Here is a 26,233-nt window from a genome sequence, read left to right as displayed (position 1 = left end):
CAGTGAAATACCCAGAAATTATGGGGGCCGAGTGATGCAGAGTAAAGCTACATTTTATCCCTCTGGAGCTCAGACTAAAGGCTAAAGAGATGTCATTGTTAAGACATATACCAACAGTCTTCTTAACGACCAAAAGGGGCGGGACGTAGCCCAGTGGTACAGTGCTCGCTCGATGCGCGGTCGCTATGGGATCGATCCCCATCGGTGGGCCCATTGGGCTATTTCTTGTTCCAGCCAGTGCACCACGACTGGTATATCAAAGACCGTGGTATGTGCTACCCTGTCCGTGGGATGGTGCATATAAAAGACCCCTTGCTGCTTATCGAAAAAAGTAGCCCATGAAGTGGCGACAGCAGGTTTCCTCTCTCAATATCTGTATGGTCCTTAACCATATGTCTGACGCCATATAACCGTAATTAAAATGTGTTGAGTGCGTCGTTAAATAAAACATTTCCTTCCTTCTTAACGACCAAATGTACACATTAAATTAAATTTCTTCTTTATTAAAATAATATTGTTTGTATATTCAATGCATTTCTGATCGACCTAATATTTGTGCCAACTTAATCTTCATTTTATTTTTTAATAGGCCGTAAATGTTTTTCGTACGTACGAAACTAGTGACAGACACAAGAACGACTAGAAACATACATTGTTCATAGAGACACTAATATTCTAAAAAATATATTTAAAAACTAATCTTCACAATTAAAAAGGCTCTATTACTATATAAAAAACACCCCCAAAACCCCAAGAATCCCCCCCCCCCCAAAAAAAAAAAAAAACCACAACAACAAAACAACAACAACAACACCAACCAAACCCCAAACCCTTCTTAACAATTTAACAATGACAGTCTCTAGCACCGGAAAGGTCATCCTGACGTCATAGATAATTAAAGTAGTCCAGTAGCAACGCAGGAACAAGGCACCAGTAACCAGTTTTATCGCATTGTATCACCACATAAGTATGTAATTACCACCCACTTCCACATATGTCGCAGACTTCTTCAAAAGATAAATATATGTCCTTGTTTCTGAAGTACTGAATTAGATTATTTTTTGTTTTGGAAAAAAAAAAACCGTTTAAAATTTTTAATCGAAAGTTTATTAAAGCAGAATACAATGGCTAACTTCGAGAAAACTATTGAGTTAGTTGCATGTAAAAGCAAATCCGATTTCTCTGATATAGATTTGGAGACTTACCATTTGCCAGAAAATTACCAAGGGAGTAAAGTCTCGTTTAATTTATTGAACTTGAAGCGATTGGTCAAGGCCAAATCAAAGAAGGATCAAACTGAAGAGGAAGTGAAGCACGTGGAATCAAAACTTGGTTATTTGTTTAGAAATTACGAACACATTCTTCCCACAAGTCTTAAAGAGGAGATCGATTATTATGAGAAAAGAAAAGAAAAACATGGTGCCAAAACGGTTGAGGGCAGACAGGAACCAGAAACAGAAAACATCACCAAACAAATAAAAGAGGATAAACTTAAACGAAAACTAAGCACCGGATACATAAAGATGAGCCATAAGAAAGTTACCTCAACTGAACATAAACGGAAAGTAAGCACCGATGGGATGATGTACAAAGGGCATAAAGAAGGAGTAAAAATAGTGTTACATGAGGTAAGTGAAACATCATCTAAACATGAAGACGAAGAAGAAAAGAAGAGTGAAACGGGTAAAGCTAAAGCAGGCAAAGAGCAACATTTCTTGGCGACAATATCAAAACCCGACAATGAGAGATTTGATGCAATGTTAGATAGACTAAGCAGCAATGAATCGTCAAAAACGGAGAAATCAAAGGGAAGAAAATATTCATTCCTCCCAGTAGAACGAAGACGAAAACTCTTGAGGAAAATGTCTGTCCCGCTTGATTTGGGTACTATAGATCGTTTGAGGACGAGAAGACGATCCATCGCCGCCTCTGTTCCGGAAAGAACAGCCAATACTTCTACTGGGTCTAAGCGGAAATCTCAAACACCGTATATTGATATTACAAGCGTTGAATTGGACATCAGAAGAATGCGGGTAAGATTAGAACAAAATAAAATATGTTTTGGGCCTCAAGTGTATTTGTTGGGTGGTGGTGTGTGCGTGTGCATGTGCGTGCGTGTGTGTGTGTGTGTGTGTTGGGGGTGGAGGTGGTGGTGGGTGATGGTAGCCAAGACACTCCCACTTGTCACCACCGGTATCGTATATAGACTAGCAATCCTTTAACCCACACAGTTCCTTTTTTCAAAATATAAAGGCCTATATGGGATCATTACCTACTCCCTATTTTCGTGACCGTGACTTACTGAGATACGAGGCTGTGATCGTTTGACCTACTTCTCCGTACTGTGGCATAATCTTAACTTACCAACCCAAATGTGGCACACTGACATGGACTTGTGTTACTGACCTTATTGGTATAAAAAGGGGCTAGATTTCGGCCCGTTTGAGTACTTTTGTATCTTGGACAAAGAAGATGTAATCAGGACCCTCATTAAGAGTCAGACCAATATTTCAGCCGAACAGCGACATGTAGGTGAATTTAGTTCCATTGAAAAAAAAAACCAAGTTTAATATCCATTTTATCTTTTTGTTGAAATCAGAACTGATTTGACATACTGAAAGGGGACTGACTCCCTTAATTATGGTGTATAATAACGTTGATTCCTGCATCTAGACTGAATGCCATATCATGCATTGTGTTGCCTGTATACTAAGATTTAACGAGTTACCTGTCTTTTTGGACCCCTACAAATACTAGTACTAATATTTCAAACTCTAGGTGGCGAATTCGATTATTATACCTTTTTACCAGATTGGCGGCACATTAATTTGGTAAAAAGTGAAACATTTATTCCCAGAGTAATTGCTACACATATACTAGGCTAATGTTCGTATGCTTGGTGTTCTCAGTGCCATGCAAAATGTGAAGACTCAAACTTAAAACGTTTGTTTTGTTTAACGACATCACTAGAGCACATTGATTTATTTATCATCAGCTATTGGATGTCAAATATTTGGTAGTAATTTTGGCATATAGTCTTAGAGAGGAAACCCACAACATGTCTTTCATTAGTAGCAAGGGATCTTTTATATGCACCATCGAACAGACAGGATAGCATATATCACATATTCATTTAATTTAAATTAAATAATTCAATCCAATTCAATTCCATCCCATCCTACCCCATTCAGTTAAATTCAATTAATTTCTCAAGCATGCAAAATTAGACTCAAAATAAATGTTTAAAATCGGGACCTCTCACATCATCTTCCAAAAAATTATCTAATCTCCAGCAAAATCTTAATAGCTCTCCAAGAAGAAAGTAAAAGACCCTTAGCTGGTCTGATTCCGCTACATTACGATTACAAACTTTTATTATGGAATATCAATAACTTTTTTAATGGTTATGTTTGGTAGCGAGCAATATTGCATAAACTAACCAGCTGAAAAGTTTTTCTTCCACTAGGACTTTCAGTATAACAATGAATGTTCCAAATGGACGTGTTCTGTCGTTTCACAGTCTTAATAAAGAAACCTATCGATTCTTGCCCGCACGAGAAGTTGTCTGAAAAGAAAACAAAAAAGCAGTCATTTGCCGATATCCTTCTTTCAAATGTTACTACTATTTGTGAGGCGGTTATTTTCTCCTAATACTAGGCTACAATACAAATATCAATTGTAATGCGCGAAACATAACAGCATGGTATTAATTATTTTACAAGAAACAAACCAGTGCTGCCAACAAACAGAATTTTAGAAATAGACCTAGATGAACTATACGTTTGGAATAACGTTTGGGTTAAACATAAAACACAAATACGATTCTGTTACATACAACCACAAATGTTCCACTCTTAGAACCACAAACGCATTTGGAATAAAATGTGACTAAATGTGAATAAACAGATGTAACATCGTCAGTGAAAAACTTACCAATAGTTGACTGTTTTGGAGAGGATTGTGAAAGAACCAAGTTTTGTATCTCAAAATCAAAGATGTTTCGAAACAAAACGACTATATGATCGTGATGTATGTCATATATGTATCTAAAGATAGCAGCAGCAGCAGCAACAGCAGCAACAACAGAAGATAAAGTGAACATATACACATTCAGCTTTACACAGGATGGTAGTAAACAGACACCTTTAGAAATATCTGCGCAGAAGAAAAATGTTTAGGAATGGTTTTAATTGGATACTAACAGCAAGACTAATTATGTGAGATGTTCTATATAGCGTTGTGTCATTTCATGGATTTCTTTGTACAAAATGATAGCCTACTTTTGTTACTATAATTAAAAAAAAAGACTTTGAAAATGCTTTTACTTGCTCAATGATTCGTTTGGGAAATGTTTTAGTTGAACGTGAAAACAAGTAGACGTATATCACTGTAAAGACATTGCAGATTTATGAGATTGATGGTTTTCTGTTGCAAAATTAGTTTCCGGATTTCAGTGCATAAGACAATAGTATACATTTACTACTTTATGCATAAAAAAACTAAATTTTTATAAATACTTTTCATCGGATCTATAAAGGAGAATAATGTTTTCCAATGTTTTCAAGAAAATAGTTTTATGGATTTATTTGTAGAGAATGGTGGTGTACATTCATTATCGAAAAAAATCGAAACAAAAAAAACATGATCATAAAGAATTGCTCTCTCTCTCTCTCTCTCTCTCTCTCTCTCTCTCTCTCTCTCTCTCTCTCTCTCTCTCTCTCGCAAATAAGCTTTTGTGAATTGTAGTTTCTGCAAGGATATGAAGATGTTAAGAGAAATCTAACATTCGGCTACATTCGTACAAAGAGCCACATGAAGAAAGAGGTTTTTCTTGTTATTAGTTGAAACTATATTCCTAATTGTAAGAGGCGATCCTAACGTTGGCTGTAGTTAGATGATGATTTATGAGAGCCTAACATTAACACCGACTATGAATCCCTTTAAATCAATTTTAGAATTCTGTTCAAAATGCCTCAATATTGTTTTATTGATGTATGAATATTTTAGTGCTACTTGTGGAAAACTGATTTTAACAGGATTTGAAAAGAGACTGAACTAAAAGTAACGTCTTTATTATATTATATTCAATATATGGTCATTTGGCACCAACCAGCTATCTTCTAACCACATCAGCTTTTGTAGTATTATAGTGAACCCAATTAGTTACTTTTATTACTGGAATAATAAATATGTGATGTAAACCACTCGGGAAGACAATAGAATATTTGTGAGACTTAGTATAACGCATTTAAAAAAAAAGAGGGACAAAAGAAGAAAAGAAATAATAATAATAATAATAATAATAATAATTTATTATAATAATAATACTAATAATAATAATAATAATAATAACATGAGTTTATATTTACCTTCAGTTGACGATTACACTATTATAGATCCGGAACTTTTCAAAGACGAAAAGTATAATATTAAAAAAAGCAAAAGACGAAACGAAACGGTGAGTTTTTCGCAGTTGCCCTATATAAAGGAGATTCCCCAAGAAGACGTGTATGAAAATCAAACATCAAAACTACATCAGATTAAACAACGTCTTAAACAGAAAGGCTATGACAATAACACAAGAAAAAAACCCCAAACCGAGGAACATCTCAAGCAACAAGAATATGACAGAGATTCGAGAAAACTATTAAAAATCTCGAACATTCAGGATCATGATACAGGAAAATTACTCACAATCAAAGAAGTTTCGAAACAAAAAGACTATGGCCGTGATGGAACATATTTGTCCGATATCAAACAGGTTTCTAAAGACCGTGATATTTCAGCAAGCAAATCAAAGAGGTACACTGTTAAATTCTGGCAAAGAGTTATGCATTTAAAGCACGACCGTCTAGACATTGTTTCTGGAGGCAGCCCAAGGTTCCCTGTCATCGCGAAAGTAGGAGACGTGGTGAAATGCAAACAAAACGATCCCACGCACTCATGTTGTAAGCTTGGAGTTAAACGAGAGCCCACCATGCAACAATTAATCAAACGTTTGGTTGCAAGCTCGCGTTCTTATTACCTTCAAGATGATTATAGATCAGAAGAGGTGAGAATGTTTAGGTGTCAGTCTGATTGAAATCAGCTCTACAGGCCCGTAGCCTATAATTAAAGACCCAGTGGAGCTGATTTTAATCAGATTGGCTTACGTGTCAAATACACATACTTGTTCACACGCATAGAGACACTCACTGCTATATGCATAGGCCTACATACTCAGTCGTGGGTCTAGACAGTTTTCTTGGGTGTGGGGACGTAACATAGAGGATGTGCATATGGGGTTTTGGGGGTCCAAACCCTCTGTTGAACGTGATTTTTTCTCTTTTTTTTAAAATACATTTTTTGAGAAGAACATAACCTGAATCCACTTAGAACTTCGTTCGCAACGCTCTAAGCCATCGCACACGTACAGATCCAGACGCTTGTGACAATGTAATGTAGTTGTGTTTATAGATAAATAGGCCTAAGACTTTTCACAATATACAATGGTAAACTTAATGACTTGATCAAAGATAGGAGAGTTGACCTCTTCGGTCGGACCCCACATTAATAATAATAATAATAATAATAATAATAATAATAATGTATATTAAAGCTTAGACTATTTTGTTTCAACGACACCATTAGAGAACATTGATTTATTGATTGAAACATATTTTATTGCATATAATGTACAAATGGATTGGGCACAAGTTATTCAACTTACGAGACCCTCTCCTAATAACATACAATAATGACAATATGACAATAACAGCGACTACAACTATTACAAGAATATGAAGAAAAAAAAATATTCAAAGAGAAGTATATACATGAGAGAAAAACAAAACATAGAAAATAAAACAAAATAATAAATAAATAAATAAATAAATAAAAAATGAATGAAAAAATGAAGAAGGAAATCAAACGAAGGTGATTTATTTTCCAATCAGACAACCCAATTTATAAAATAGTCTTAGCAGACAGGTTCCTGCGTAACTGATTTAGAATTACTTAGACATTATTATTATTATTATTATTATTATTATTATTCAAAACGCTGTGTTTGTTTAATATATTTATGTACCATATAGAATATTTGTTTGTTAATAGTATCATTTACAACAGTACTGCCATACAATACTAATTGCAGATTAACCGGTGCAAACGTTTTCAAAGAATCTAAAAGAAGTTGTCTCTGTTTGGTAAAAAGATTACATTCAAAGTAATAAATTATGATAGCAATTTTCAGAGTGGTATCCACAATTACAAGAGGGTCCACAACGATATAAGTCGGCAATTAAAGTACTGCAACTATGTCTGAATCTAGTGTGGGAGATATTTTCCTTTCGATTTCCATATGAATATAATGAAATTACCTTGCAGCTCTGTGGTACTACTGGGGTTTTTTAAAGTGGAAATTCCTTCACTGTTTCGAATTTCTAATGGCAAGGCATTCCACATGTCTATTGTTGAATGTAAAAATGACATTTTAAGTAAATTAGTTCTTGCGAAAGGAATTGATATGTCATTTTGATTCCTTAATCTATAATGAACGCACTAATCAACCCTGGGTGGTATACAATTTGTTAAGAAGACAGGAGCCATGACATTAAGTATATTATACATAGTACATATTGGTTTGCCTTTCGGCGTTCTAAAAGTGTGGCTAGCCCTGTTTCTGAGTATAGCGCGTATCTTGATGTGAACAGTGGTAGACCCGTTATTATTCTTGCTGCTTCAAGTTGGACTTTTTCTAACTTTTCCTCACCCAGTGCAGAACATCCATCCCAAACTTTAGACGCATATTCTAGTACTGGACGTATGAACGTTACATATATTTGCATCAGTATTTGTCGATTTAGAGTATACTTGTATTTTCTCATTGCAGAAATCATAGACGAAGCTGATTTACATATATCAATAATATGGTTTATCCATTTTGCATTGATTGTAAATGTTAAAAGCTAGATATGTATGTGTCTCAGTTATATTAATGTCCGTAATACCAAAATGTACGTGATGGATTGTTATTTTTTGAAAATAATATTACGTGTGTTTTCTCTGGGTTAAACGTCACCAACCATTGATTAGACCAATTATAGAGTTTATGTAAGTTTTCGTTAAGATTAGATTATATAGCATGCAAGTCATTTGATGATTACGTCATCAGCGAACAATCTAGTAACACAGTTCAACTCCTCAGCTATATCATTTATATAAACTAAAAACAGGAATGGACCGAATACTGAAATTTGGGGTATACCAGCCATTAAAGTACCATAGTTGGATAGGGAGCCATTTACTTGAACTCTTTGCGATCTATTTGCTATGTAATTGTTTATCCGTTTTAGTAAACGTCCTGTAATACCGTAACGCTCTAGTTTGTAAATTAAACCTTTGTGCCAGACTCTGTCAAAAGCTTTAGACTTATCACAGAACACTGCATAAAAAAATGTTCCTTGTTATCGAGAGATTGACATATTTTGGTATATAGTTTAATTCATTGATATAAAGCGCTATGCTTAGGGCGGTAACTCGTAAAAGAGATTGTTAGATATGAAACAATTATAAACATGTTTAAAAACGATTCTTTCAAATATTTTCCCATCACAACTGATCAATGATATGGGTCTGTAGTTTGTGGGACAACTTCTGTCTCCCTTTTTAAATAGTGGTTTTATTAATCGTCGGCTATTGAATGTCAAAGTATATTATACACCAACATACAGATCAAGAATACACATTCACATTTGAATCACGCAGACACACGTGTATACACTTCCTGACAGATGCGAAACTGTTTGACGTGCCCCTATCCAACATAGGTTCGGGCACGCCCGCCCCGGACTTGGCCTCTGACATAGCCCACCATGGACTCGGGTTCTGACTTCGCCAGCCTTCGATTCCATGGCGGGGGGTTTCTGACAGAACATTCCTTAGCAGCAGAAGGAAATATATATAGTGTTTGCCTTTGCTTCTTCCTTATAAAGTTTCCTCCTTTCTCTTCTTCTTTTTCTTCTTTCATATTAGTATAATCGTACCAAATGGACAATAATAATGTTCGTCTGTTGTTGTAATGTTTGTTGCCATTGTTACTTGCAGGCTTTAAAACGCTTCAGAAGGGCTGTTAGACGGGTGATCACGATGCGCAAAATTACGGACGCCATCAAAAGAGAGTGAGTTTTTAAAGGTCCATTCTCAAAGTTGCAAGTGTCTGAATTTTCTTCTCTTTTTTAAACATTTATTTGTGATAAATAACTACAAATTAATCGATCCCATATAATATATTTTCCTAATTAAACAAACACTCCCAGCAAACCCCCCCCCCCAAAAAAAAAACCCCACACAAAACAACAACCCCCCCCCCCCCCAACACGAACAACAACAATCAATCAACAACCCACCCACCCAAACAAACCAATAAACCAAACAGCAATAAAACTAAACAAATAAACACTGAAGTAGATTATTTAATGTCTAATTCGGATTCAGTTGGGACTGATGAAATATTTTTGTTATGTTACAGTCAATGTCTAAAATCAGGAAAATTATAACATGTCTGAAATTTTCAGGAAATTTATAACTTGTCTGATTCACTCAATCAATTTACAAAGTGCCTGAAATTTCCAGTTATTTTACAAATTGCCTGGGGAATGAGCTCCTTTATTTAACAGATTGATTGAAATTAGTTAGATAAAAGGAAAAGGAAGATAATGTATATTTTTAACGATTTATTTAGACAGAATGAAAGGCAATAAAGACAAAATATCTTGTTAATATGGTTCCCGGTAAACCCAAACATCCGCAAAGTCAGGGATCAACAGCGACGTACAGGACATGTTAATTGCATGGTGACAACGACTCAACAGATTGGCCAACCATATATATATATATATGTATATGTATGTGTATGTGTGTGTGCGCGCGCGCGCGTGTGTGTGTGTGTGTGTGTGTGTGTGTGTGTAACATACATACATACATACATACACACATCTAACCTCTCCTGTGGACTGGATGCAAAACCTCATCCATTCTTTGTCTTCCTACTAACTACTAGGCCAAGTTGGTTGAGTAATGTTTAGTTTTGTGCTGGCCGTCTAAAATGGCGTGTAATTCAATAGCATTTGTATTCGTACCACGCAAGTAATTTAAATAACATCCACCCCAATATTAATATATTTTCAATTTACTCATTTATTCCAAATTAAATGTATCATTTCAATTAAAATTCTATCTTTCTGACCTGGACAGGAGGTTTGGCGCAAATCAGCAGTCATGCCCAAAATGGACGTGCCTGAACCTTCAGTGGATATGGGCACGTTAATAGAGTTCCTTCCTTCCTGTAAGATATATGTACAATGTATATGTATATCTGTGTGTGTACGTCAGTATTAGCATGTTCTTGAAACTGTAGCATTAAATAACTATTTGTGTTTTGTGTTAAAGAGTCCACCCGGATACAGCATTCGCTCACATTCCATGCGAACAAATCGAGGAAGGCTCACAAAGTTGGTTATTTGACGGATCATTGTGGTTTGATGCATCTTATTTCATAAAGAGAAGGGTAATTTTTTTTTTTTTTTTTTTTTTTTTTTTTTTTAATACAAAGAAAGAAATTTTTTATTTAGCGACGCACTCAACACATTTTATTTACGGTTATATGGCGTCAGACATATGGTTAAGGACCACACAGATTTTGAGAGAAAACCCGCTGTCGCCACTACATGGGCTGCTCTTTACGATTAGCAGCAAGGGATCTTTTATTTGCGTTTCCCACAGCAGGATAACACAAACCATGGCCTTTGTTGAACCAGTTATGGATCACTGGTCGGTGAAAGTGGTTTACACCTACCCATTGAGCCTTGCGGAGCACTCATTCAGGGTTTGGAGTCGGTATCTGGATTAAAAATCCCATGCCTCGACTGGGATTCGAACCCAGTACCTACCAGCCTGTAGACCGATGACCTAACCACGACGCCACTGAGGCCGGTCAACTGCATATACTATTGATTAACAAAGCTCGGTTGTGAAAAGAAAGACGGACATGTGGCCAAGGACAATACGAATAAATAGAGAGTAAGCCTACTTCAGTCACTCCATTGGCTGTTCTTTTCGAGTAGTAGTAAGGGGTATTTATATATGCACCATCTCACAGACAGGGTGGTACATACCACGGCCTTTGCTACAACAGTAATGTTGTGGAGCACTGTCTGGAAAGAGAAATAGCCAAATCGATCTTGAGTTGATCCGCCATTAGGTTAGCGCTATATTACTGGGGTACGTCCCGCTCCTGTACACATCGATCGATCTTGGGTTGATCCGCCACTAGGTGAGCGCTATATTACTGGGCTACGTCCCGCTCCTGTACGTGTACATCGATCGATCTTGAGTTGATCCGCCATTAGGTGAGCGCTATATTACTGGTCTACGTCCCGCTCCTATAGACATCGATCGATCTTGGGTTGATCCGCCATTAGGTGAGCGCTTTATTACTGGACTACGTCCCTCTCCTGTACACATCAATCGATCTTGGGTTGATCCGCCATTAGGTGAGCGCTATATTACTGGACTACGTCCCTCTCCTGTACACATCAGTCGATCTTGGGTTGATCCGCCATTAGGTGAGCGCTATATTACTGGACTACGTCCCTCTCCTGTACACATCAGTCGATCTTGGGTTGATCCGCCATTAGGTGAGCGCTTTATTACTGGACTACGTCCCTCTCCTGTACACATCGATCGATCTTGGGTTGATCCGCCATTAGGTGAGCGCTATATTACTGGACTACGTCCCTCTCCTGTACACATCGATCGATCTTGGGTTGATCCGCCATTAGGTGAGCGCTATATTACTGGACTACGTCCCTCTCCTGTACACATCGATCGATCTTGGGTTGATCCGCCATTAGGTGAGCGCTATATTACTGGTCTACGTCCCGCTCCTATAGACATCGATCGATCTTGGGTTGATCCGCCATTAGGTGAGCGCTATATTACTGGACTACGTCCCTCTCCTGTACACATCAATCGATCTTGGGTTGATCCGCCATTAGGTGAGCGCTTTATTACTGGACTACGTCCCTCTCCTGTACACATCAATCGATCTTGGGTTGATCCGCCATTAGGTGAGCACTATATTACTGGACTACGTCCCTCTCCTGTACACATCGATCGATCTTGGGTTGATCCGCCATTAGGTGAGCGCTATATTACTGGACTACGTCCCTCTCCTATAGACATCGATCGATCTTGGGTTGATCCGCCATTAGGTGAGCGCTTTATTACTGGACTACGTCCCTCTCCTGTACACATCAGTCGATCTTGAGTTGATCCGCCATTAGGTGAGCGCTATATTACTGGACTACTTCCCTCTCCTGTACACATCGATCGATCTTGGGTTGATCCGCCATTAGGTGAGCGCTATATTACTGGACTACGTCCCGCTCCTATAGACATCGATCGATCTTGGGTTGATCCGCCATTAGGTGAGCGCTTTATTACTGGACTACGTCCCTCTCCTGTACACATCAATCGATCTTGGGTTGATCCGCCATTAGGTGAGCGCTATATTACTGGACTACGTCCCTCTCCTGTACACATCGATCGATCTTGGGTTGATCCGCCATTAGGTGAGCGATTTATTACTGGGGTACGTCCCCCTCCTACACACATCGATCGATCTTGGGTTGATCCGCCATTAGGTGAGCGCTTTATTACTGGGGTACGTCACGCTCCTACACACATCGATCGATCTTGGGTTGATCCGCCTTCAGGTGAGCGCTTTATTACTGGACTACGTCCCTCTCCTATAGACATCGATCGATCTTGGGTTGATCCGCCATTAGGTGAGCGCTTTATTACTGGACTACGTCCCTCTCCTGTACACATCAGTCGATCTTGAGTTGATCCGCCATTAGGTGAGCGCTATATTACTGGACTACTTCCCTCTCCTGTACACATCGATCGATCTTGGGTTGATCCGCCATTAGGTGAGCGCTATATTACTGGACTACGTCCCGCTCCTATAGACATCGATCGATCTTGGGTTGATCCGCCATTAGGTGAGCGCTTTATTACTGGACTACGTCCCTCTCCTGTACACATCAATCGATCTTGGGTTGATCCGCCATTAGGTGAGCGCTATATTACTGGACTACGTCCCTCTCCTGTACACATCGATCGATCTTGGGTTGATCCGCCATTAGGTGAGCGATTTATTACTGGGGTACGTCCCCCTCCTACACACATCGATCGATCTTGGGTTGATCCGCCATTAGGTGAGCGCTTTATTACTGGGGTACGTCACGCTCCTACACACATCGATCGATCTTGGGTTGATCCGCCTTCAGGTGAGCGCTTTATTACTGGGGTACGTCACGCTCCTACACACATCGATCGATCTTGGGTTGATCCGCCTTCGGGCGAATGCTTTATTACTGGGCCCGGTTCCTCTGTTGAAGAGAGCGTCCTTGTATTGGGGTCCCCGGCAGTGGGTAGCGTTATTTGGTGTTTTCCAGTTCCAACCAGTGTTTTGTAATTAGTATATGAAAGGCAGTCATATTTGCTGTACTCTTTGGAAAACTGCTTTTTAAATTCAACCTTGGACGTCTCTTCCCCATTGCTTATAAAGTTTATTTTGTTTAACGACACCACTAGAGCACATTGATTTATTAATCATCGGCTATTGGATGTCAAATATTTGGTAATTTTTACTTATAGCCTTAGAGAGGAAACCCGCTAAATGTTTTCCATTAGTAACAAGGAATCTTTTATATGCACCATCCCACAGACAGGATAGCACATACACCACGGCCTTCGTGATGCACTGGGGAACGAGAAATAGCCTAATGGGTCCACCAAGAGGGATCGATCCCAAACCGGCCGCGCATCAAGCGAGCTCTTTACCACTGGGCTACGTCCCGCCCCTCTATTGCTTATAACAGAAGTCCCGTACGCCTATGATAGTGCGGCAGCGGGGTCTATAACATGGTTGTTCTATCATTAAATAAACATTTGTTTTCTTTAAATTTTGTTTCAGCTTACCCTTAGCACTGAAGTGAAAAACATTTTGCGTCTTCCGCCTTTTATGCGGGCTCCAGAACAGGTCCAATCGGTAAGACCATTTAATGGTAATGGTTAAGCTATCTTATGCTCTCTTAACCTAGCTGAAGCCACATCGCATCGTCCTTGTAAACCGTTTTGCATTGTACACACTGCGAGATTGAAATCTTGCGGAGTTTATTAATTTGATTCATTTCAACTTATTTTTGTGCTTGTATCCAATTAAGATTCAAGCACGCTGTCCTGGGCACACACCTCAGCTATCTCGACTGTCTGTCCAGTACAGTGGGTTAGATGTTAGTTGTTAGTTGGTAAATGGTTAGTGAGAGAGAAGAGGGTGTAGTGGTCTTACACCTACCCATTGAGTCGTTAAAACTCGCTCTGGGTGGAAGCCGGTACTGGGCTGCGAATCCTGTACCTACCAGCCATATGTCCATTGGCTTAACCACGACACTACATCTCCTTATTTTAGAGGGGGTACCTAACAATAATAGAAATACACACACCCCCCACCCCCAGTTCAGATAGGTACAAATAATACTGTTTAAACAAATAAAAATATTAATACGCCTTTGAAGTAGAGACTTGTGCCAAGTAGCAGACTCTGAAAATAGTAACGAAATGCATTTTGTTCCAGGAAAAAAAGACCACGAGCTTGTGGTAGACAAAATTGGTGGGCCAATCGATTATTGGTTTCAGGTTTTTTAAATGTTTTTGACTACATATCCACCTTGCCTGAATAGCTCTACCGCCCCGCCCTTCTAATTCTTAAAGATGCCTGCTTCAATTTGATTTGATTTAAAAAAAAAAAAAAATGTGTAGTTGGTTGCTCATGCGTCTGTCTTTTTTAGGTAATATATGCATTACAAGATTTTGTAGCTTTCTCCGAATACCCATTGCACCTACAGGAGAAAATCGCCAAAGTGGCTTGGTATGAAAAGTAAGTTAATGATTCTTAGTCCAATAAGTAACTGTAAAACAAATAATACATCAGAACAATAACCAATTTTGGAAAATATTTTAATATTACCCCACAAACGTTTGTGGACTACTATTGTGAAGTTTAGAACGTCAAACCAAGTTTCAATCGGTAACTTAAATTAGGCGTTGGAATAATATTCTTTGGGAAAATAGATTATTTACTTTATGCTATTTTCAGTGAAATTGGAAATGGAATTTTACTGTTTGTTCATATATACATTTCTTTAAATTGTCTGAAACAGCATTTACATTCATATTACTATAAACGACCCAGTGCCTATAAGTTTAGTCAACTCATGAACAATTAAAGAATATGTACACTAAAGAAATTAGCAAACTTTATAAATAGTATTACTAGTGTCTTTGAACGACCACTAATTCAATACTTTTAAATACATGTTCAAACTTTCTTACAGCAAACAAAACACTATTCAATAATTAAAATTATTCTAATATTTAACCACTGTCTACATATTATATTCGAATATCAGACTTGATTTATATTCAAGATTTAAGCTTTCGTTAACGAAATAGCTGAATGCACATTGCTTAAAATTGAATTCGGTGAACCTTTTTAAAATATTAATTTGGCAGAAATGCTAATTCAAAAATCGTATTTTGTTTATTGATTGGTTTGTTCAGTCTGCACATCAAATTTTGTTTTATTTGGGAAATGGAAACTGGCACCTGGCTAAGTTTATCATGTTCAAAGTCACTATCAAATTGCTAATATGTTTTGTTACCCAGCTTAAACCATGTATGCTTCTCTTTGAATATTTAATTTCTTGTATATTCTTGTAATAGTTGTAGTCGCCGTTATTGTCATATTTTCATTATTGTATGTTATTAGGAGAGGGCCTTGTAAGTTAAATAACTTGTGCCCATTCCATTTGTACATTAAATGCAATAAAATATGGTTCAATCAATGTATATTGTGCACTATATTTTATATATGTACTTTGATATGGATTTTTATATTTATATGTATACAATCCTCTTGTAAACTATCTTGTCATATATGCATTATTATTATTGGTTATATCTTAAAATAAATTATTACACATAGCTGGAATATATTTCACTTGTCATGCAGACATGTACTAAGGCTTTGGTTTAATGAAACAAGCTATAACGACCTTTACACAGCCACAGAACCTAATATTTGTATATACAAATAGATTTAGAAGAAATAATTAATTAAACTTCATGCCTTTTAGAATAATGATTATGGGGAAAATTTGTTGGGTTTTGGTTTGTTTTCATGAGTATGTATATAAAAAAATCTGAACAAGAATTAAATGTTAATAATTAATGAAAAACGTAGGCTTTAAATAACTGAACAGGACAATAATGCTAAATACAAACACAACTACAGGTTTTGTTTAGATGAAGTAACAGACGACAGCTATGGTGGTAGTAATCGTGACGGCAGGATATGCTAATTTTTCGCGAATACCTGATAGCATCACTGTTTTGACAGTGATTCATGAATGCATGTCTTCACAGCTATGTTTATTCCAGCGAGCTCTGTCCTGCGCAAGATTTAATTTAGTAAACTAGTCTGAGAGTGGCAGTCCTCTGAGCGATTCAGGAAGGCTATATTGTCCCATAACGGATCTCCTCAGAAGTGGCTGTCCTAGACAGAGATTCATGGAATCAATCACTATTTTATCAAACTGCCCATTCGACTCTGCATTGGTAGTTTTGTCGTTTAAATTAATAAATGAATATCGTCTGTTTTCTAACTTACAAGTCATGTCGACATAACCATTTTTGTAGGTGATCAGGCTGATTTTTGCTCGAATTAAATGAAAATGCCCTAATTTGGATAACAACCTATCCTGATATTAGCATATCTTCCAAACAACTCTATAGGGTTGAAAATGAATCACTACGCGTTTTTACCTGGATTACAGTTAATATTGTGGGTAGAATACTTGTTTGTTTTGTTTAGCGACACCACTGGAGCACATGGATTAATTAATCATCGGCTATTGGGTGTCAAACATTTGGTAATTCTGACTCGTAGTCATCAGAGGAAACCCGCTACATTTTTCCTAATGCAGCAAGGGCTCTTTTATATGCATTTTCCCACAGACAGAAAAGCACATACCACGGCCTTTCACCAGTTATGGTGCACTGGTTAGAACGAGAAAACCCCCAATCAGTTGAATGGATCCACTGAAATGGGTTGATCCTGCGACGCAAGCACCTCAGGCGAGCACTCAACCGACTGAGCTAAATTCCGCCCCATGTGGATAGAATGATGTAAATACATGGTAAAATTGTTTCAGGCCAGCTGATTTTGTTCGAATATCTCTATCGTTTTTGTCCAAATTTGAAGATGTGCTCCAGCAGTAGGGGGTCAGTTGACTCCCACCCCCCACCCCACCCCCACCCCACCCTCTTATACGCTTATACACCTCGACATTATTATCAAGCTCTAAAAACATAATCAGCCGTATTATCTGTAACCGACTCAGACGCTGTATATACATATATATATTAAGCTGGGCAACAACATTCACAAGGCAAGTTGAGAAAGTTAAAAGTGTGTTTAGTTTAACGACAACAATAGAGCACATTGATTTATTAATCATTGGCTTAACTGGATATCAAACATTTGGTAATGTTATATATAGTCATAGAGAGAAAACCCGCTACATTTTTCCATTAGCAGCAAGGGATCTTTTATATGCACCATCCCACAGACAGGATAGCATATACCACGGCCTTTGATATACCAATCGTGATTTACTGGCTGGAACGAGAAATAGCCCAATGGGCCTTACTGATGGAGATTGATCCCAGACCGACCGCTCATCAAGCGAGCGCTTTATCACTGGGCTACGACCCGCCCCGCCCCGCCCTGCCCCGCCCCGCTACGCAAGTTGAGAAATACATTTTAAAACGTTACTACAAGCGGTGCACGTCCATGTTACAAGGGAAGTCTACAGCCACTCAAATCCAGCGGGATGCTATGATACGGTATTAACTGCGGGGGAATATCTAAAGAAAATCTAAGAATTGGGCAATACGGGGGAAAAACCCTTAAAGTTGCTGTTCTATTCTAAATGCTAAAATATGTATTTAAAATCTACTCGAGATTTTATAGCTTTAAAACTTAGCCATTAATTGCATAGTTCGAAAGTTTGGGAGTATTTTTTAAAATTATTATTTTAATATATCTATAATTTGAGTACAAATGTATACCTGTGTTCGCCTGTGTTATTTCTACGTTGTCTCAGATTTAAAACACACAAATATAACGGCAGATTACATCTAGTGTTAAAAAACCATTCAATAATTATTCACCAATATGTATCAAAACATGGCCTCTTTACAAACAGAGACGTTGCTTCATATGAATCAGTTTGTATTGTTTTAAATAATTAGGGTCATCGTAAAACAGTCTTAAAGACAAGTAGTCGTTTAACAGAATAGAATAGAATAGATGTTTAACGACTTCCCAGTATGAAAAATACCCGTTTAACAGAGACGGGCAACTTGACCAGGGTTTAGTGGTATTTTAACGACATGTTCGTCTGTTTCATCATTTCAGAATTCCGGCCAGGCGAATAATAATTCGACAGGGACACTATGCAGAAGCCTTCTATTTCGTTCTCTCTGGATTAGGTAAATCGACTGTTCTTTTATATCAATATATACACCAAAGTGACAGCCAGGAACGTTTTAATGGGTGATGTCACAAGTCATTAGATAACTAAAAGAAACACATAAAACCAATATAAGTTTGCTACATTTATTTACATCAGCAAATAATCATATAAACTCACACATTTCAATCATTACTCAAACCATAGGCCTATTCATCATACATCAATGCACACTAACACAACCCCTCACACCCAAACATTTCTCTCCATCACACATTTAACTAATTTCACCAGTCGCCATCTTACTACAGATGATCACCACACTAAACAATATTAACTACACACAAATACTACTCAATGTCTTAAGTATATGTCACATCGCACATATAGCACCACGTAATATTTAAAATATTACGTATTCAAAATAAAATGTCCGTGCCCACTTATGACTTCATATATCTTTATTAAAACAGTTTTTTATAACACCCGAAGTCACTTAGTTATATTAATATATCTAACTAATTAAGCAGTATTGCACATATCACTTTCTTCCAATTAGCAAGTATCACTGCTAATGTTTCAACACATACATGAGCACGTTGTTCACTAATACAATTATGAACTAATTTCACAACTCATCCTTCTCTTCACTTTCCGAATTCACCACACCTCCATTATTATACTTGCACAATATAATAATATTATAAAACAACAATCCGTTGTTTTTTATGTAACCCGAACATGGCTAATAAATAGCCCACACATTCATTTCCACATTAGCACCGCACTGCGCTCTCTCGTGTACGACTCCTCCACGAATTCACCAAACCTCCACAAGCTCAACTCTCAGCCACATCTTCATTCAGGCAAGCCAACTCTCCATTTCTCGGTGAATCTTCATACAGGCAAGCCACCTCTACATCTCTCGGTAGGCACTACTGCTATACCAGCTATAACAGTGCTGTAACCAAGATGCACTTAATTACTATGATGTAACACCGTATTATTCCATACACTTTATTTACAACCAACTTCATCTCTTTACTCAATGTCCACACTATACAAGTTATAGTAAACATTCATTATCGACATCTTTATAAAATTAATATGTCATTACCATACTACTACACTTTAACATAATACAATGTTTTATAACCATCACAAAATACCATAAACTTCAAATGTACAACTAAAATACCACGTGTACAAATAAACATAGTATAGTAAATCTACAAATAATCACTTTCAAATCACATTCTGCTCTGATTACCCTTGGCTTGTGACAGGTGATTACCACTATTTTGGGGGGAATAGTGTTTTATCAAAATCCAAATATAATGGTGAGAGGGTTAATTGATTTTTTTGTTTTTAATTTGTTTTTTTTTTGTTGTTTTTTTATGATGGGGAGGGGGTAACTACAATTTACCCCACACGTTTCTGGTTACGCCCAATGCACACAGTTTTATTTTTTTACAAATCCAACCTGTACCGCTGCAGGCATGACATATATAATATTACTTGAGTGGCCGCTAGAATTTAGATACAATGTATCTTAAAACGAGTTGTTTTAAAACGTATCTAATTACGAGTTATGAGATCCGAAATGTAATCAAACCCATCATATTTTTCGTGCTGGGGTGTCGTTAAACATTCATTCATTCATTCATTCATTCAAACCCATCACACATAAAAATCGATGGAACCACCATAGCGGTATTAAAACCAACCGAGTCCCCCAATACTGAATTAAAGGGACTACCCAGAGTTTGCTGACACTGTAACAAGTTTACGACATACGGAGCCTTTTTGATTACTAAAATAACATACTATTAATAGTATTATTAAAGATAGTTTCTTCATTATAATATTAGTGTCTGTATAAACCAAATTTTTTTTTTTTTTTTTTTATTTTTTAACGACACCACTTAGGTCAAAAATGACATTTGTGGGATCAAATAGACAATAACACCCGCAAATCTAAAAAGTCTATAATATGGTTATTTATTATATAACATTTAGTGAAATATCTTAAAATATCAGTGAAATAAAAGTGTTATCAGTCACTCAGTGACGATAACAACTTTTACAGTGAAAATATCACTATTTCACTCTAAAATATGTTATCGTCACTGTAGAAAGTGTTATTTTCACTGTAAGAAAGCCGGAACTATTTTGCTGCTGGCATTTAAAAAAAAAGAGGTAAATTGCCAAAAGTTATATAATAAATAGAAAATTTCGTGGTTTTTGTCAAATATGATTTATATATCATCTCGTGAAGTTTGCAATCGCGACTCATGAGATATGATTGCAAACTTCACTCGATGAGATATAAATCATATTTGACAAAAAACATGAAATATCCTCTAACTCCTAAATATATAGTACGAAGTAAAATGAAAAATTACTGCTATAAACATTAATATACGTCCGCAAATGCATTGGATATACAGACACTGTTATTCACTGTTCGCTGACTACACTTCTAAATTTGATCGTACGATGAAGATCATCGTCCTCTCTAGGTCCTCCTTGTTGCCATAGAGCTTGGTAGCAAGAGATTCTTGGTGAGGCCAGATCTCCTCCCTGATCTTCTGCTGCTGCGAAATATGTAATTTCAATACCGTAGCCAAAAGGACTGTTAGTGGGGAACATCTTACAATGGCTACAAACTAACGATAGTCACTTTAATTAAATCATTCCATCTCATCTGAAATAATATTCTTATAGTTCTTCCAACGGGGAATACCTTTTTTAATACTGGTACTGTAGAATTTACTACCAATTATTTATTTATGAACCGACTGTTTTCTAAAGTGCACACAAAAATAGAGGGTTTTTTCCCCCAAACATTTCTACTTTTCTTCTTACGTCAAACCAAACTGAAATTATTTACAAAAAACACCCACCCCCCCAAAAAAAAAAAAAAAAAAAAAAAAACAACAACAAACAAACAAAAAACAAACAAAAAACCCCAACATTTTTGTAGGAGGATGGGACGGACTATAGGTTAGTGGACTTGTACTAACCTCTAGCGGACGTCTTGCATAACTTCTCGAATACATGTATTTTAATGTCCGTTCCACAATATCACCACATTATCTTTTCTTTACTGTGAACTTTGAACATACATCTAGTTACAGACTAATTATGCCAATGCTTTGTTTTCTTCTTAAAAACTAAACAAAAACAATCACAAAGAAACAAAATAAACCTCCCCCCCCCAAAAAAAACAAAAACAAAAAACAACATTATTTTTTATTTTTTATAAATAAATAAATAATAAAAATAAAATAAAAGTAACATAACAACAATAACAACAACAACGACGGCGACGTTAAACGACACCACTGACGAAGATAGACAATGTGTTGGAGGGTGTTTAAACGTCGTAGTTATTGTTTTTATTGGGTTATTTCTCGTTCAAACCAGTGCTCCACAACTGATGTAACAAAGGCCTTTGTGTGTCCTGGGCACAGATTTTTAAAGCTATCTTAGAGCTAAGATCGTGTTCGAAACCCTAGTGGTATATGGACACGTTAAACCAGTTATTAAGCTAAGCTAAAGCTAAGATGTCGTAAAACCGCCGTAGGCTATTGCATTTGACATAGTGATGTGATAGCTTACAGCGGTTTTACGATATCGTAGCGCTGAGCTTTAGCCTGATGCATATAAAAGATCTCTTGCTACTAAATGGAACTTTTACTGTTGTACGTCGTTAAATAAAACATTTCTTCCTTCCGTCACATTAGATTGTTTAATTAATACATTTTGTCCAATTAACCATAAATCGTTATTCTCTGCCCAAAACCGGCAACCTAAATAACATAAGTGTGTGATAGACAGTGTGGTTTGTTCTGAATTGAATACAAGTAAACAAAAAATAAGAAAAAAACATATAGGCCTACTAAAGTAGACACAATGAGAAATGTATTTTAACTGACAAGACATAATATTGATTGCGTGTCTTTACAGCGGTGGTAACAATCATGGTTGGTTCAAATGTTAGAACAGCCACAGTTCTAAGAAGTGGAATGACTTTTGGGGTACGTAAGACGTTTATGTGTCTATAACACACACACACACACACACACACACACACACACATCTTCACATGCATGGGGTGTATAGTTGCAGAAAATATATCTAAAAATATTTAGTATTAACAAAATGGTGGATATTCGTTAATATTGAGTTCAGAATTTTTATGCATTAATATATGATCAATTTATAACTGTTACTTGTTACAAAGTTTATAATTTGCTATCTTAATAAAACTGCTATGATATTTTTGCACAGTCCAAACGTTACACCTCAACCCCCACGATGTTGGTGAAATGGCGACAGTGGTTTGTTGAAGGGATTGATCCTACGACCCATCGAACCTCTACATCCTGACATCAACACTTTTGTGTGGTGGTGTGGGGGGGGGGGGGGGGTAAAAAGGTTTTGTTTGGGGTGGGGGGATTGTTTTGTTGGTTTAACGACAATATCAGAGCACATTCATTTATTAATCATCAGCTAATGGATTTCAAACGTTTGGTAATTTTGACAAATATTCTTAGACAAGAAACCCGGTACATTTTCCTATCAGTATCAAGGGCTATTTTATATGCACCATTCCACAGACAGGATAGCACATACCACGGCCTTTGATACACCAGTTATGGTGTAATAGCTGGAACGAGAAATAATACAATATGCCCAACGACGGGGATCGATCTCAGACAGACCGCGCTTCATGCGAGTACTTTACCCCACAGGAGTACATCTCGTCACCGATTGTGTCTTGGACGAACAGCTCAGATGGCTGACATGTCTGCCCAGGACAACGTGCTTGAACTTTAAAAGTAAATGTGGAAATAAAATCAGTAGCTTTCAAGTGCTATTTTTAGGAGCTCGGTCTTCTTCGACGCAGTCTGCGAACGGCGACCGTGACGACCCATAGGACGATGGAACTTCTGAGTATCGGGCGAGGGGATTTCTGCGACATCTATCTGGAGTCTCAAACAGACGAAATACCCGAACACGTCTCCTTTCTCAGGTCAGCAGGCCCATGGGAACTAGAGGGGGCTTACCCCCCCCCCCCCCTTCCATTAAAGCATGCCCGTAGCTATGTAAGCATGGGGAAGTTGCTCCTACTGAAAAAAATATCGCTGTTTTAGAATCTGCGGACTTTAGCTGTGATGTATTCGCCTTAATTAAGAATGCATCCTCCCTAAAAATTGAATGGATACCCCTAAGTGACATCATCTAAATACAGGACTGCTACTGAGATCAAACATTTACTCTTTCCTTTTTTCTTTTTTTCTTTTTTTGTTGTTGTTTTTCTGTATAATATAAAACAACTGTTTTCAGTACCAGTGAGATATTTAAAATGGCGTGTCCAATCAAATGATTTGATGGTATTTTACTATTTTCAGTGCGTGTGATTTTATAAAGGTGTGGCTAATCAAATGGTTTGGCGGTATTTACTATTTTCAGTACGTGTGATTTTTATAAAGGCGTTGCCGGTCAATTGATTTGATGGTATTGCACTATTTTTAGTACGTGTGATTTTATAAATGCGTGGCCAAAATAATTTAATGGTAATTTACTAGTTTCAGTGCGTATGATTTTATAAAGGCGAGACCAATCAAATAATTTATCTGAATACGGGACTGGCACTGAGGCCTAAACTATTTACACTTTTTGTCCTACTGTTTTATATAAAACAACTGTTGTCAATACCAGTGAGATATTAAAAATGACGTGTCCAATCAAATACTTTTATGGTATTTTAAAACGTGAGATTTTATAAAGGCGTGGTCAGTCAAATGATTTGGTGGTATTTTATTAATTTCAGTACAAGTGATTTTATAAAGGCTTGACCAAAATAATTTAATAGTATTTTACTATTTTTAGTATATATGATTTTATAAAAAAACGTGTCCAGTGAAATGATTTGATGGTATTTTACTATTTTCAGTACGTGTGATTTTATAAAGGCGTGTCCAGTGAAATAATAATTTAATGGCATTTTACTGTTTTTAGTACGTCTGGTTGTATAAAGGCGTGTCCAGTGAAATGATTTGATGGTATTCTATTGTTTTCAGTACGTGTGATTTTATAAAGGTGTGTCCAGTGAAATGATTTGATGTTATTTTACTATTTTCAGTACGTGTGAGTTTATTAAGGACTGGCCTATCGAAGAACTACTTGAAAGACCAGACATGTGTATGCTTAAATATTTCAGGTAAGCTATACTTTTGCTTTATAAACTGCAATACCTGTAAACAAATTATATGTTATATTTTTATTTCGTTGTCTCAACATCATAGAAGTGAGCTGCAAATTAAATTAGGCATCACAGTTTTTATGTGTTTAATAAATATTATCCCCCATTAGTAAGACAATCAATATACCAGGCTTATTAAAAAGTGTAATAAGAAATTATCAAAAAAGAAAAAAGAAAAAAAATATTTTTTTTTTTTTTTTTGGTGGGGGGGGGGGGGGGGGGGGACATTTATTGGGTTTTGTCTTCATTACAAATTGAAGACAGTAACAATATTTTGGCACATTATATTCGCTATATATAGTAAAGAATAAAATGAATGAATGTTTTGTTTGGTGGGTTAATGGGTTGGTGTTTGTGTGTGTGTGGAGGGAGGGAGTATACTAATAATTAGCATTATTCAGTTTTTATTTCCGCAGACGACATGTTCTAATAGTCGACGACAGCGTTCAATCGAAGTGGTTGTATATTGTGAAGTCTGTAAGTTAAATTCTTTTACATCATAGTTTAGATTTAAGTCTGGTTGTACTGAAATATAGCTCAAAAGTGTTCAGTTACTTGCACAGACATAGCAATTGATTAGAGCTGAAATTGTTTTACACTAGAGAATACCATGGCTCTAGTGTTCAAGGTACCTTTCCTTTTTTTGTTTTGAATAAATTTAATTCGGAATAACTACAAACAATGGAGCGACTTAGAAACACGTTGGATTTGCTATTTAAAATTGATAATTTAAACAAAAAAGTTGTAAGCAATAATTTGCTAGTAAACGGTAAATAATTTTATATATATATATATATTATTATAATTATCTGTTATTTGTATCTTATATTATTTTTTATTTAGATCACTGATAGAAAAACAATATATATATATATATATATATATAATAATATTTGGATCAAGAAATATTTAGATCAAAAATTCATTATTAGCGTAGTTATATCTGTGTAAAATACAAAGATACAACGGTAGACTAAATGTCTCTGATATGGGGTTAAATGTCGGTAACATGGGGTTGAATGTCAGGAATATGGGGTTGAATGTCAGTAAAAAGGGTTTGAATGTCAGTAATATGGGGTTAAATGTCACTAAAATGGGGTTGAATGTCAGTAATATGGGGTTGAATGTCAGCAAAATGGGGTTGAATGTCAGTAATATGGGGTTAAATGTCACTAATATGGGTTGAATGTCAGTAATATGGGGTTGAATGTCGGTAATATGGAGTTGAATGTCACTAATATGGGGTTGAATGTCACTAAAATTGGGTTGAATGTCGGTGATATGGGGTTGAATGTCACTAATATGGAGTTTGAAT

General features: G+C 36.7%; 1 protein-coding gene across 1 annotated transcript in view; it reads left to right on the top strand.

The window, feature by feature from the left end:
* The first annotated feature begins 918 nt into the window (after positions 1 to 918).
* LOC121376011 overlaps positions 919 to 26,233 on the top strand; it is a 37,966-nt gene continuing 12,651 nt past the window's right edge. Inside the window, exons 1-10 of the mRNA XM_041503769.1 lie at positions 919 to 2,033; positions 9,088 to 9,161; positions 10,432 to 10,549; positions 14,024 to 14,098; positions 14,898 to 14,986; positions 18,590 to 18,663; positions 22,617 to 22,687; positions 23,537 to 23,685; positions 24,799 to 24,876; positions 25,335 to 25,395. Coding sequence (XP_041359703.1) covers positions 1,125 to 2,033; positions 9,088 to 9,161; positions 10,432 to 10,549; positions 14,024 to 14,098; positions 14,898 to 14,986; positions 18,590 to 18,663; positions 22,617 to 22,687; positions 23,537 to 23,685; positions 24,799 to 24,876; positions 25,335 to 25,395 — 1,698 coding nt within the window. The 5' untranslated portion in view covers positions 919 to 1,124. The remainder of the gene's footprint in view (positions 2,034 to 9,087; positions 9,162 to 10,431; positions 10,550 to 14,023; positions 14,099 to 14,897; positions 14,987 to 18,589; positions 18,664 to 22,616; positions 22,688 to 23,536; positions 23,686 to 24,798; positions 24,877 to 25,334; positions 25,396 to 26,233) is intronic.

This window comes from Gigantopelta aegis, chromosome 6 (assembly GCF_016097555.1).
Source record: "Gigantopelta aegis isolate Gae_Host chromosome 6, Gae_host_genome, whole genome shotgun sequence".
NCBI lineage: Eukaryota > Metazoa > Mollusca > Gastropoda > Neomphalida > Peltospiridae > Gigantopelta > Gigantopelta aegis.
The sequence above is the reverse complement of the archived record's forward strand: the minus strand, read 5'-3'. Positions and strand labels throughout refer to the sequence as shown.